The sequence below is a fragment of the Tachypleus tridentatus genome, chromosome 13 (genome assembly GCF_004210375.1).
Source record: "Tachypleus tridentatus isolate NWPU-2018 chromosome 13, ASM421037v1, whole genome shotgun sequence".
Lineage (NCBI taxonomy): Eukaryota > Metazoa > Arthropoda > Merostomata > Xiphosura > Limulidae > Tachypleus > Tachypleus tridentatus.
The window spans coordinates 150,396,344-150,411,521 of NC_134837.1; the positions used below are offsets into that span (position 1 = coordinate 150,396,344).

The window sequence follows — 15,178 nt, forward strand, 5'->3', positions numbered from 1 at the left end:
TGTTTAATTTTAATGTGTTTTGTTTATGGCTTAAAAATTTATGGTTATATATATATATATATATATATATATATATAACATTAATTTTTATAATAAAAAATCAAAACCTCAAAGTTATAAAACATGAAGCAGTTTGATTTTAAATAAAATTACAGATTTTCAAATGCAGCTTTCACAAAATAGACTGGATTCACAGTTCTAAATATTAACAGTACCTTTTAACTTTCAATGTTACATTTGCTAAAAACATTGTACTAAATTTTCCAAAGTATTTCTTTAATACTAATAAGAAAGAGAGGATAAGGCAATTTATTTTCAAAACTATTACCTGGAACTAGGAATTGAAGATGTTTTTGCTTGTTTGCCAAACAAGTGCACGAACAAACGTAACTTAAAGAATACACTAATATAATAATACTAAAACCTTTTTACAGTTTTATATTTCTGACAAGTAACACAGAGGTATTCTTAAAAAAAAAAAAAGAGTAATATTATGCAAACAAACTAAACTATTACCAAATTATTTAAGATAAAATGTAGTTAAGTTGTGAAAAAGTAAGAAATTATTAATACATGTAGGTGGGGTATTCATTTCATCAACACAGAAAGGTCTACACAAAATTGAGCAATAAGTTAGGAATAAAATTATCAAAAGAAACGTAAAAATAGAATGTTAAATTGCAACAGATGTAAAAAGGTAATTTATCAGGATGAATGTTGGAGTTTGTGAAACTAACATATATAGTAGGTGAAGAAATTTTCTCAAAATGATGAAATCTAAAAAATTGCATTATTAGTACAGAAAAATAACAAGAGTATGTCATTTTCCCTAGCTCACTGTGTACTAGTTTCTTCATGTGATCTGCTGAAAGGTAAGGAGTAAATATCACATTGTTTGGCCTAATATTAATATTCTACACAAGCTACTAAACTTAAAGCATCATTTTCTTTTGCCCACTGTATAATAATTTCTTCAGATGATACGCAAAAACTGATGTATATCACTTTTTTTTATCCTACTGTGTACAAGCTGTTTCACTGAGCTATGGTTGTTTCTCTATTTTTCAATTGAAGATTCATAAAGCAACATGCAGTAGACAATTTGGCATCAACACTAACAATGAAAATGAATGCAATAATACAGAATTAAATTTTTCTAGCACTTCAATATAATAAATGAAATAAAAGGAATGATTTTAATAGAAATTATCTGCATAAACTTGCTATAAATAATAGAGGGAAACCATATGCAAGCTTTTAAAAGTTAATCCAACTGTGTGCCTTCTAAACAAATATAATTTACACACTATTCTCATTACACTGTAGCTGAAGTTAGTAAGAAACTCATGTGTGACAAACAATGTGAATAAGCTTTATTATGCTCACATTTTTAACCAAGTTTCAGTTCAAGACTCATCAATGAGTAAACTTTGTCAAGGTGATCTTTTTCTTAAAGAAAATAAAGCAAACTAGGAAAATATTCATAAATTTAAAAAATCATTCATACACCATGCATTTACTATACACATCTAATATAGAACTCTGACTCAATCACACTGTAGTTTGTGGGGACAATTGCCTAAGAAAAGACAAATCACAAAAACACTTAATCTATAAGAAATCTTATAATAAAGAAATATTTGTCAAATACTTTTTGTACTTATTTGTTTTTGCAATTACTGTGTAAGGAAAAAACTAGTATCATTTACTTACTGTTAATGAAATGTGGAAAACCAGCAACAATAGGAATTACAAAAAAAGAATGTAAATTGTTACAAGTTAAACAACAAATGCTATGTGCCTAAAGATAAAAGCTATTAATTATGAAACAGTTTCTTTCCTAAAACATGTACAAGTTAATGATAAGTTTCCTTCTGAACATTTTCCATCTGCATACATGACACATTCTGAATCAAGTAATTCAATAAAAATAACAGGAAACAACTATGTACTCACAACATACATAAAACAATAACAATTACACTGACACTACAGAAATTGTGCATCATGATTTAACAAGAAATAACATTTTTTATTCTAATCACAACTATTGAACGATTTGTATTTCACATTTTAACAGACAAAATAGCAGTTAATCAAAATGCATATTAATATTAAAGACTAGCTTTAAATTTAAATATTCTTTACACCTATAAAAAATTTATTTTGCAAGTTTCATAAAATACAGAGATCCTCAATAGACAAATATATATACCTTAGCTAACTTATGTGTCAAGGGTCAGACCTTTATCAAAACATTTAACAGTTTAATAAACTTAAAAACAAAAACATGAAGCCTCTATTGATTGGAACTTTCCTGAGCTATGTGTACATTTTAATGAACAATGAGAACACTCAAAATGTGTCCAAAATGTCCGTATAAAGTGTACCAGTGCTAATTGATGTTTATTAATGCCTTTACAATAAAACAAAAACGACTGACAAATATACATCAAGCAAATTAATTTACACAACTACTTTTGTATACATGTCAACAAGATCACTAAACTGTAACATAGTTAACTACTGATTGAAAAAGTAAGACTTGAATTGTTTATACTGGCTCTCCCTCAAGTCCTGGAATCTTTATTCTAGTGTAAGTTAGCTGATTTAAACCACTACCTATACCAATGTCTCCCTGGATACTTGCATTCTGTTAAAAATAGAAGAGAAAAGATTTATATCTTATAGTAATCACTTAATAACATGATACTCATATTTCATGTGTACATTAAACATTTATAGAAAGATAATGAATGTAGTAATCCTCTAGACTTCAATTGCATTGTATATCTAAAATTTGACAAGCTTTTTATGCAATTAATTTAATAGCTCTTGGAATATCTAGAACATAAAATTACAAAAAAATGTTATTGTAGTTTGGATAAATATAAATTTTATATATTTATTTGAAAAGAGAAATTTCACTTGCTATATAACAATAATTTACACATTTTGCATTTATATTACAAAGTGAAGAGCTTAAATATTTACATATTAATAGATCTTCAAGCACAAATTTTCATTCACTTTTTTGTATTTAAATATTTTCATACCACTTACAGCACTATAGTAAAAACAAAGTTCAAGTTAACAGATAAAGATAAAGAAATTCAGGTAATTTCATTCTAATAATTGAAGTATAATTTTATTATATGGGTCGTGTAATTGTGGCTTTAAATTTCGAGAAGTTATACTTCATAATTTCAACTGCTAAATATTATTTAAATTGATCAAAGTCAGTCATGGCTGAAACAATTTTACATCTAGATGCAAAATAAAAAGTTCATTTAAATGCATCATTATGAAATAGATTTAAAATTATTAAACACATTTTCAACACATCTCTAAGATTTAAAGAAAAGAATAAACTGCTTTTTTTAATGTTACCTCAAAGCTAAACATGCATATTCAGTATTTACTGCCAAACAAGTACATTTAAATTTAATATTACAGGCAACAAACATTTGTTTAAAATATCCAATTAACTTCTAATCATACTTAAATGGTTACACATTTTACAATGTGGTTGTAAATAATATAATATAAAAATACAAAAATCATTAAGAAAAACTCAGTATACATATGAACACATACATGCAGATACAGTTTCAGTAAGATGCAGTGAACTTATGCTGAGGCTATAAAGAAAAAAAGTTGTATTTAAAAAAAGAAAAAGTTATAAACAGTAGTATAAAACCATTTTGAACAAAAGAACGTTTTCACTCACGAAAATCAATGACAAAAGATACAATTCTGATATGTCAAATTTAGAAACATTGTTAACTTTGTGAAAGTGATAAGGCTAGAAGAGCAAGTCCCATAAATATGAATATCAAAATCACTGCAAATTCCTTATTTTTAAATCACAAATATCAAATTATACTCATGTTCATAAAAAGAGGTATACAACACATTTCCTGCACAATTGAAAAAGATTTTTCACATGCTCATATATCTCGCTATAAAATAATTAAAAGTTAATACCAGCAAAGATAAACTGAAAAAAATTGTGTGTGTGTAATCATGATTAAAAACATAATTTTTTTAATAAATATATATTAATCACAATTATGTACAACAGTCAGATAGGTAATACAAACACTACACACACTACTGTAACATTTGTATGTATAAAATGCTAATTTCCAATATTCCCAGTGATACAAACATTACACTAAAAATTAAGCTTTTACTGTTTGTAGTGAATATCACAGAATAAATTTGCTGTTAGATCAGTCATACAAACTCACAAACATATCTAATAGAACAAATTTATTCTGGAGATAAAGTCATATGTGGTTGATAACATAAGCTCTATTTCAGACAGCTTTTGAATATTCTGCTCAATTTTGACCCTCTATATAATAGATAATAAATATCTACATACAATATGTACTTTTTATGTACAAAATCAAATTAAAGATATTTACTATTTAATTATGTATGGCATTAAATTACTTCTTTCTAAACTGGTGATTAAAATAAAACATCAATAGCAGGTATACATGCATGAAAGTTTAGAACAGGGAGGGGGGTGGACAAAAAAGTTACCCCCTATAAAATTTTGTTTATTTGATACACCTTTTATTAGATAACAAATATGCAAAACTGCTTTTACAATGCACTCAACAAGATTTTCAAATATGCTTTTAAATCATAATTTTATTGCTACCTTTTGCAAATACCTAAACTTTTCATGATTATAGTTACATTTTCTCAAAAAGTGGTGTGCACCTACTGTAGTTTCTTAGATCTTATTCCAATTAACCTACAAAATTATCAAACAAGTTTCTCTACAACCATGGAATCCAATTAACAGAAGATCACAAGCTAAATACATAAAATGAACTTTTTGAAGTACTCAAAAAAGTATGGCAGTCAATCACTCAGAAATATCTGCACAAACTCAATAAAAGCATGCCATGTTGATGCAAAGCAGTACCAAAATTCAAAGGAATGCCTGCTAAATATTAACTCGTGAAGCTGGTTTGCGTTATTTGGAGCTTCATTTTTATGTTTGATTATTGTAAAAACAGTTTTGCATATTTCTCTGCAACTTAGTCAAAGATGACTTTATCAGGGGAGCACTTTTTTTGTCCAAACCCTATAATGTTAGATCTTTGTGAATCAAGTCACTCATCCTTTAAACACTTCACTTTCACCAAATAAAAGTTTATAAGTTATAAATAAATTGATAAGTTAAGTATATAATTTGTTATATCCACTTATTATTAATTCTGGTTTTGGAGTATTGACAACAAAGTTCAAAATTATAATACCTTTTCTGGTGACTGGGGATCACTAACAGTAGCATTGGCATCTTCTATACAAAATGGCTACAAACAATTTTAAAATTATATATCAAATGATACATGTTTTCAAACTACAGCAAAAGCTTATTTACATTAAGAATTAGTCACAAAATATACTTATTTTGAAACATGAATATTGAAGTAAATATGAATGAATGTAATAGTGCAAACAATTATTTTTAACTCTCCATTAGTAAGTAATTAAAGCATTATTATTAAGTTTATAATTCCTGGTATATGACAAAATATTATAAACATAACTAAATGTTTTTACTATATAGAAAGTTTAAGTTAAGTTTATGAGAATGTTGCGAGTTATAACAAGCAGTAATACTAAATACATAAAACTATGTATGGAGAAAACCATGTTGCATCTTTTTCAATATGTAAGTACAATAAACATATAGAGCCTAGACTGTTTCAAAATTTGTGTATGTTACTCAGTCATAAGACATATGTTAAGCCTTAACATTTACTTATGTTAATAACTGATAACAGTATAATAAAATATACAAAATAATTATTAATACCAAGAAATCATTTACAGCTGTAACGACTATTAACTGCCAAGTTTATTTTGTAACTTTGGCCTTATGCCTAAAGTAGGAAAATGCAGATTAAACAGACTGTGGACCAACAACAATAAAATTGGTCAAAAGGACAACAGAGCATTAAATATTTTAACCATACTAATACTAATAATTAACAATCAGTTACTTAAAAATTCTTTTAACAATGAGAATGCAAGCAAGGCAATAAGGTAAATTTAAGTTGTAAGGATTAAACTGAAATAACAGATTTCAAACAATTACATACTAGTTTATACAATGTTCTAATGGCTTAAAAATGATATAGATCCCTATAAGAGTAACATGTATGTGTGAACAAAGCATTTTACACTTAATTCTTACTACTGATTGATGCAGTTCAGAAATATTTTTCTGAGTTAACCATGTACTGAATACTTTATTGCACACACATCATAATGGCCATATTAAAAACACTTGATAAAACTGTTAATACTTCATTTGTCATTTCTATATTGATATTGTTTAGGAAATATTCCAAAATATGCCAGTTTGATGACTGCTGTTTTCCATTTTCACATTCCCTATTTTAACATAATCACATACTGTTAAACACTTCAAACTTATGATGTAATATAATCTTAAAATTAAAAAAAAAGGATATTTTCTCTTGTATACAATTTCTTGAAGGAAAATTTTAGGATAATGATTTTCAGTTTTGGTGAGCGTGTTTTCCTATTAATTTTATCTCAGTGCATGATCATAAAATAAATTTCAAGCATGAATTGATATTCAAAGATTTAGAAATATTTAACTGTAAAGACTCTTACCTTAGAAACAGAGTTTTGGCTGCTTAAACCCCTGCCACGAATTGTGGTAAAGTTGCTTTCAATAATTTCCAATTCTGAATCCGAGTCATCATCATTATGAATTATACCTTCCTATAATATGTTAATAAGAAAGTCTGAATTAAAAGACTAACAATACTTTTTTAATGCTTAATATTTTCAAAAAAGCAATATATATACATGTAACAGTAGTTTAAAAAGGAAGGGTGTGTTTATGAAAATATTTTTAGCCATGGATGAGCAACTCAAAAAACAGTTCCAAGTTATTCATTCAAGGTTCATTCAATTGATAAAGAATATTTTTTTTCCTCAAATTCTAATGAACATTCAAGTATTGGTTTATTTTTCCACCTTCCATTTGATTTAGAAGAAGCATAAATACTCATTCAAATTTCCTAAACCTGCTTACAGTTATGAAGCTTATATAATTTATATATCAAAAGTTTCAATGGCATACTGCCACACCATGAGAGCATTATCTAAAATGTCTTCGCTAATCATTTATACAAAATAAAAATAAACGAGTTATGCCTCTAACAAAGTTTAATGTAAACAATTATTCTATTAAAGTAATATATATAAATTGAGAAAATAAGTTTTGCTACAAGAACGGAAATAAGAATGTGAACTGCATTACACAATTACATTTAAAATCATGTACTAAAAATTTAAATTTAATAACAGTGATATAAAAATCCAACAAACATTTCTACTAACAAAACTTAAATGTTTTTGTGAAATTCATGTTTTTTTAAATACCATTTATATTCCTTTAACTGATGTTTAATAATACTAATTAAATATATGATGCAGATGACTATGCTAATATTCAATACAATTCATTCAGATCTGTCAATAAACATCATAATATGCTAAATTGATTGGGAAGTTTCATGGGAAAATTAATTTTAATAACATGAAAATTCCATTAATTATAAAAGTGCAATTAACAGCAGTGGATATTTCAAAGTAACAGGAACCATCAATACAGTTAGGCCTAATTGCTTTATTCAAGTTGAGTAGATTTTGTATGTCTTGCATATCATTTGTTGTTTTAATTTTAGTTTTTCATCTTCTATAAGGGCCTATAACAAACAATGTGCAAAAAAGAGTTTTGGCTCTTTCTTGTTTTCTTAGTATTTAAACTGTTACACTTTTAAACACTGATACTGTTCAAATCATAAAAGTGATTACCAGTTACCCACAATTTGACTACAGAAAATGTTGCATAAATAGTACAGCTGTTAACATATTTAGCCAAATGAAACTGTTATTGTTATAAGTTTCAACAACTGCGACTACTTCACCTGTGACAACTGCTTCTCTGTTGTTAATAGTTTAGAAAATGGCAGACAACACTCAGGTAGAGTTTCTATCAAGGTAGGGTGGCTGTGTGTCAGAAGGGGTTTCATAAATCTGGATTTCCATTAAAGAATCTAATAAATTTGTTTACTACCCAACAAACCTTTGATAACTTAAAAGAACTAAATGAGTAACAGAGTAAGAAAATAACATGTGAACATTTCTCAAACCAAAGTATTAACACTTCCTAATAACATTTAATTTAAAAATGAAACATAACTTGTACTTTTGAAAGCATCATGACATTTTCTAAAAACCAAATGTGGCTTTTTTATATTTAAACTCACTTTAAGTAGCATTTTCCTATATACGTTTTTTTTTTTTTATTTAATACAAAAAATCACAAAAGGATACATCACATCAAAATTTTGCCACTTTCGAACCAGCCAAGCTTTTTCATATGGTGTTCTAGTTTCAGTCACAGATGGTGGACCTCTTAGTTCATTTGGTGTGGAGACTTGGGGAATCTTATTAAGAAAAATAAAAGAGCATTCATAACTTGAAAACACACATCTAAGTGAATTATAAATTAAAACATTTTTGAAGGAAAAACATTTTTATATATATGTAAATGCATGTTTTTGCAATGTTAAAATAGTTAATTTTTGAGCAGAGCCTGTACACAGTAAGTTTGTACTCTTTCTTGCATTACCAATGTGTTTAATTATATTTGTGCTGGAAGGTGAATTTTTGACGTTCTTAAGTTTAAAAATAGAATCTGATTTTTTTTAGTTAATGTACATACGAATGTTTTAAAACATTGTGTGTGTGTGTGTGTGTGTGTGTGTGTGTGTGTGTATTCAAATTAATTTAAACAAAATTTACAAAAATTGCAAATTACCTATCATATTGTGTAAAACCTTTTTACAAATACATATTTTTAATGTGCAAACTCCAAGATTTCCCTAAAATTATGAACATACAAGCATTTCAACAAATACTCATTAATGCAAGAAAAAAGAACGAGTTAATAGCCAGTGAAACAAGTGAAAATCACAATACCGTTCAAAATGCTGTCACTATCTGCATTATTTAAAATTATTAATAAATATTAAAAAACTAGATTGTATTCAAATATGCTAGCAAGTAATATATAAAAAAAATTGAGCAGAATTACAGAAAATTTATCCAAGAAAAGAACTTGTGCAGAAAAAGAAAGGAAGAGAGACATTTACTTGTGAAAAGCAGAGTTATTTGAACATTAGTTCATATTGAAAGAAACTTTTTGAACAATAGCAGTTGGTGCTAGAGTAGGGATTACAGTTAGTGAAACATGTATATGGAGATAGTATTTGGCTTACCGCCTGAGAATCCATTGTATTATACACCTGCAAACAATAAATTTTTTACTCATGTGACTACATCTTATGGCCTTTCCAATTCTATTTTGCATTAAGATGCTCTAACTACAGTAAACACATTTCAACATATGTAAATAAAAATATTACTTAATAAACACAACAAGAATGAACATAAACTTTTACAAAAGAAAACAAAAACTGGTACATTGCAATTAGAGTTTAATACAAATATAAACAATATTATACAAAGAACATTAATACACTCTTGATGACAAGTAACCCACTTGAAATAAAAATGCATCTCGGAAGGTCAAAACATTGTTCTCTGCTTATCAATAAAAGAAAGAATACCCATACCAGCCATTCTGAGATACATTAATATACACTATTACACAAGTTACATGAACATGCAATCAAATCTTGCACACCAACAATAAACAAGTTCTACATTATGAAATACGAGGTCTGTTCAAAAAATACGCGGACTGACGTCATAAAACAAAATGTACTTTATTTAGAAGTTACAAGTCTGGGACCCCTTCAAAGTACTCTCCTCCCCAACGCACACACTTATCCCAACGGTGTTTCCACTTGTTGAAACAGTCTTGGTACGCTTCTTTTGTAATTTCCTCCAGCTCCTTCGTCGCATTTGCCTTAATCTCAGGAATCGTCTCAAATCTTCTTCCTTTCAAGTGTCTTTTGAGTTTGGGGAACAAGAAAAAATTGCAAGGAGCGAGGTCAGGTGAGTAGGGGGGGTGGGGAAGAACAGTGATCGAGTGTTTGGCCAAAACACCCAAGAGTTCTGAGGGCTGAATTTCGCAGCAATGCGATGCATCTTCAATTTTTCGGTCAAAATCTCGTAACAAGATCCAACTGATATCCCACACTCTTCAGCAAGCTCCCTGACAGTCAGACGTCGATTTGCCCGCACCAGGGTGTTGATTTTGTCGACGTGTGGATCTTCAGTTGACGTGGAAGGACGTCCAGGGCGCTCATCATCTTCAATGGACTGTCGACCATCCTTAAAACATGCCGTACACTTCATAGCAACATCACCGTAAGCCGTGTTAAGCATAGCAAAAGTTTCAGTCGCAGATTTTCCAAGTTTAACACAAAATTTCATAGCAAGTCGTTGCTCCTTCAAGTCATTCATTCTGAAATCCGCCAAACGAAAAAATCGCACTTCACTTAAAACCGCGTAGCTAATACACAAATGAAGATATCTGCAGTCGGGAAATGACGTCGTAATCAGCCGATCTATGCAAACCTAGCGACACCAAGCAGATTCCCCTGGAACCAACTGGAGCTGCGCAATTCAAACAGTTGGCGTATTTTTTGAACAGCCCTCGTAGAGGCCACACACACACACACACACACACAAGTACAACAAATACAGGTTGAAACTAAAAGATTTAGTTAATCTACAAGTACAAAGCCCTAAAAGGGTTTATTTTGTTTAATCAGTTACATTCATCATACTATATACTTTGATAATATTATTTTTCGAAATAAATGTATACAGTGTAGACCTAAGAGCATGCTGCAAATTTCCCACAACTACACCTGCCATTTATTGGTGTTAATACTTTATTATTAATTAAATCTCTATGTTACCAACACATAACCTCATACTTGTACATATTTTATATGCATTGGTATATCCTTTGCATCAAAAATTAACCTTATGTTGGCAAATTCAGTGTTAATGTTAACAAGTGGATTTTGTACATGTATTTAATTGCTTTTGAACTTGTGTTTTCCTAACATCATGTACCACAGGGAGAAAATGTATAAAGCAGACATAATTTAAAAAATTAATTCATCAATAAAGCAACAAGTTTCTATTTTAAAATAGAAACAACCATTTTATACCATTTTAACTGCTCCAATACTAAGAATTATTCTGCATAGATAAAAGTGAGCTTTGCTAAACTGCAACTCAGCATTCAGTTTTAGGTTTTCACTATTTCTTTCAGTCTAATCAATGTGTATATTGTCTTTACTGAAGATGCTAACCGTGCAATATGTACACTTTTAAAAATTTTATTTTTGAGCTATTTTACCAAGGATCAAATGCATATTCATCATCATAGAAATGTGCAAAACTTATTTGATATTTTTACTAAAGCTGCATTATAATTTTACTGTAGGGAGATTCAGATAATCAAACATCTTTGGAGTAATTAAGGATGATATGGAGAATTTACTTAGAATGTAAACATAATTTTGTCATTTAATATACATTTATATTTTGGAACAAATCAACCATGTACTGAGAAACTGTTAGCAACACAAGATTAACTAACCTATTTAACTGTAGAAACCTGCTATTTTCAGTCAATTTCACCAAATTAATAGCTAACTTTTAAAATAAACAGTAGAACACAACTGAGATAAGTATGTTGATCCAGACAACTTGTACCACAATACATTTGAGAAAGTATTAGTATTCCATATAAATGTATAGCAAATAAGGAAGTTTCATGTTTCATTTTCAAGAAGACTACATATATTCATTAGAGGTAAACTTTGAAAATAGTGATGTGGATGATAGATCAATACTAAGCATGGCTTGCCATTCTATAAAACTGAAAATGTGCAACTGTAGATCACCATTTGTGATGAAACAGTTTTTATCTGATAACTGGCATCTTCAGTGATCTAACCATGAATTTAATCATGTGTGGTTGTCCACATTTTGAAAATTTTCATATACAGTACACTCAAAACAGTATGACTCCATTACCTGCAGGACAAACATGGGATGCATGTACTACAGAATGGAAGTGACAAAATTCACCAATATCTGGTAAATCTACTCATTCACAGATGAAAACCTTTCACCTCTTTTGCCTTTGTGTATTTTCAGTTCTTAACCATACAAATCTATGTAATTAAACATAGAATATGAGGTCTTATCAAAAAGTTCTAAGACTTCTATTACAAGTGCCAGTACAGAGGCTTCACTGAGGTGTGTATAAAGTACAAACAGTGATCTACCTCACAAACAAGCCATTTCAGATCTTATACCCATGTTGAAAAAAGTGTTCAAAGACAGATGTATCTCTTGCCCCTGTTGTAATAAAAATGGACAGAAAAGAAGAGCAACGTGTTTGCATCAAGTTATGTGTGAAAAATGGTAAAAGAGGAATAGAAATCCTCGATGTGTTAAGAACTGCCTTTTGTGATGAATGCTCAGGTAAGGCTGTCATTTATCAGTGGATAATATCCTTCCAAGATGGCTGAGAATCTGTCAAAGATGACCAACATTCTGGGAAACCTTTGACATTGTCCACTAATGAAACGGTCATTAAGGTGAAAGAAAACATTAGGTGATACAATTAACTATCTGTGAAATTGCTGATGAACTGGACATTTCCTTTGGAGCATGTCAGGCAATTTTAACTGAAAAATTCTGCATGCATCTTCATCGTGACAACACAGCTGCACACACTGCTGTGTCTGTTCAAGAATGTTTGGCAGAAAAAACATTCCTGTGATACCACACCCCCCATATTCTCCCTATCTTGCCTTGTGTGGTTTCGTTTTGTTCCCAAAATCAAAAGTAAATTAAAAGGAAAGATCAGATGGAATTCCAACCATCTATAATAAGGTGAAAGCAGAACTCTGCCATACAACAGTTGAAGACTTCCAGCATTACTTTTGGTTGATTTGGTGTTTTATGGCACAATGCAGCTAGGCTATCTGTGCCAATCATCTGGTAAAAAGTTAAAATTAACATGAATTTAGTAAAATTCATAAAAGGAAATTAAAGTAAAACAAAAAGTTAAAAACAAACAGCATAAAACCAATGTTTACATCTAGTTTACAGCAATAAGAGAAAACTATAGTAAAACAAGTTGTAAAGGACTTTCTGTAGCATAATTGTAATTATCAAAACTCACTAGGAAGACTAACAGATAAGTTCAAAAACTACCATCAGCCACCTGAAGTTAGCCTTTTCAGTCCTGGTTGAGTTATATGTTATAGCCATTTTCAAAAAATGTTAAAACTTGTAGCAAAATTATAATAACTCACCAGGATGACTAAAGGGTAGTTCAAACAGCAGTGTTAGTCACCTGAAGTTGGCCTTTTTAGTCCTGGTTTCAAGTATTTTGACATTATGGCCATTTTCTAATTTCAAATACAACTATGTGTACTTTGATTCTTAAAAGGGAATCACATTAAAAAAGGTATAATGTATAAATTAAAAAACTTTTATGGCATTAAAAAGATTAATGGCCTGTAAAAAAACTAAAAACAGTGTCACTGTCTTGCCATTGTTATGACTCTTAATGACAGCACCATTTTAAACATGTTCTGTCCTAGGGCTTATCCATAACATTAGCAACACAGTAAAATGTGGCTTATTGTGGCATGAGCATTACACAGACAACACTTGTGCATCAATCCCAGATAAAAGAAAATGAGCTAAAAAAACTGACCAATGTGTAGTCTAGTTGGAACAACTTCCTCTTTCTGATCCTTATGGAAGCAAGATGGCCAAAGTCCAATATAGGGTGTTATTTGAAAAGGCTTGTTTTCATGTTACTCACTCTGAGTCAACTGCAACTTGCACTGAGCCAAGTCTTGAATACAGGACCACAGTCCATGTATGAAACATGCACAGCTGTGATAGTGCCAGAGAAGACAGATTCAGCTGCAGTATCAGCAAGCTCGTTCCCGTGAATACCAACATGGCCACGTATCCAGAAAAACTGGATCGAAGTAGATGTTAAAATAACGGGCCAGCTGGTTCTGAATATTGTTGAGAACAGGGTGTGAAATAACGTGAAGCAATTCCAGGGCCAGTAGAGAACTAAGCAAGTCAGTATAAATAGTGCAGTTTGAGTACTGACTAGATTCTATGGGATCCAGGGCAAGAGAAATGGCATACAGTTTAGCACGAACACAGAAGCTGTAGAGGAGATTCTGTGCATGACCACCATTTTGAAAACTACAACAAACCATGGCAGAGTCCACACAGTCACCTAATTTCAAATCATCTGTAAAATAGGAATGGAAGGATGGTTTGAAAGATGTTCAGCAAATAAAAGACAGTATTTCCAATCAGGAGTGTCTGCCTTTCTCAGATGACTTAAAGATGGGTCACATTTAGGGACTGTAAAAAGCCATGGTGGGATGGGTTGACCAGTGAATACAGCAATGTTATCCAAGGACAGACTCAATTCATCCAACTGCACTCCTGGATTAGAAGACCAAAAGCAGCAATGGCAGATCATCTGTTCTGAAAAAGTATGGCCCACCAAGGAAGGAAAACACAGCTCCAGGTGGGATGCTCTGGAAAGAAACAAAATTTAGAAGCATATAATAAAGATAGTTGCAAACAGCAGAGGTGCAAAGAAGGTTTATGAAACAATGTATAAACTCTGAACTAAGGAAGAATGAAAGGCCCTAGTGCAGAGCCAAAGTCCTTGATGATGAATGGGGTCTAGCATCTTTAAGGCCAAGGTCCTGGCAGAGTAACAGACCAGTGATCCATAGTCAAGTTTCAATCGAATAAGAGTATCATATGTCTTTAGCATAGAACATAGATCTGCTCCCCAAATGGTGGAAGAGAGAATTGACTAGGTGCAAGAAACTAAGTATAAAAACCAATACTGAAAAGAGAAAGGTTGTGTTTAGAGCATACAGTCTATGGAGCAACCCCTCCCCATCAATATCAGCATTTCCCTAGAAAGAATTATGTCCATTTAAGTCCCTAGGATTAAAAATGGAGATGGCAACTGTTCAATGAGAGCATCAAGGTCTGATTGATCATAGGTCGCTCTAGGCAACAGGTAGAGAGAACAAACCATAATGGT

At 30.5% G+C, this 15,178-nt stretch overlaps 1 protein-coding gene across 3 annotated transcripts in view; it reads right to left on the minus strand.

Moving 5' to 3' along the window:
• Window positions 1–2,372: 2,372 nt before the first annotated feature.
• Window positions 2,373–15,178, minus strand: part of LOC143238031 (sodium/hydrogen exchanger 6-like) — an 83,110-nt gene continuing 70,304 nt past the window's right edge. Inside the window, exons 14-20 of one of the 3 annotated variants that reach the window (XM_076477925.1) lie at window positions 9,354–9,380; window positions 8,407–8,519; window positions 7,998–8,106; window positions 6,673–6,783; window positions 5,283–5,339; window positions 3,598–3,641; window positions 2,373–2,653 (exon numbers count right to left, since the gene is read on the minus strand). In XM_076477925.1, the coding sequence (XP_076334040.1) occupies window positions 3,612–3,641; window positions 5,283–5,339; window positions 6,673–6,783; window positions 7,998–8,106; window positions 8,407–8,519; window positions 9,354–9,380 (447 nt within the window). In that variant the 3' untranslated portion in view covers window positions 2,373–2,653; window positions 3,598–3,611. The remainder of the gene's footprint in view (window positions 2,654–3,597; window positions 3,642–5,282; window positions 5,340–6,672; window positions 6,784–7,997; window positions 8,107–8,406; window positions 8,520–9,353; window positions 9,381–15,178) is intronic. The other 2 variants (XM_076477923.1, XM_076477924.1) reach the window with 2 other exon arrangements.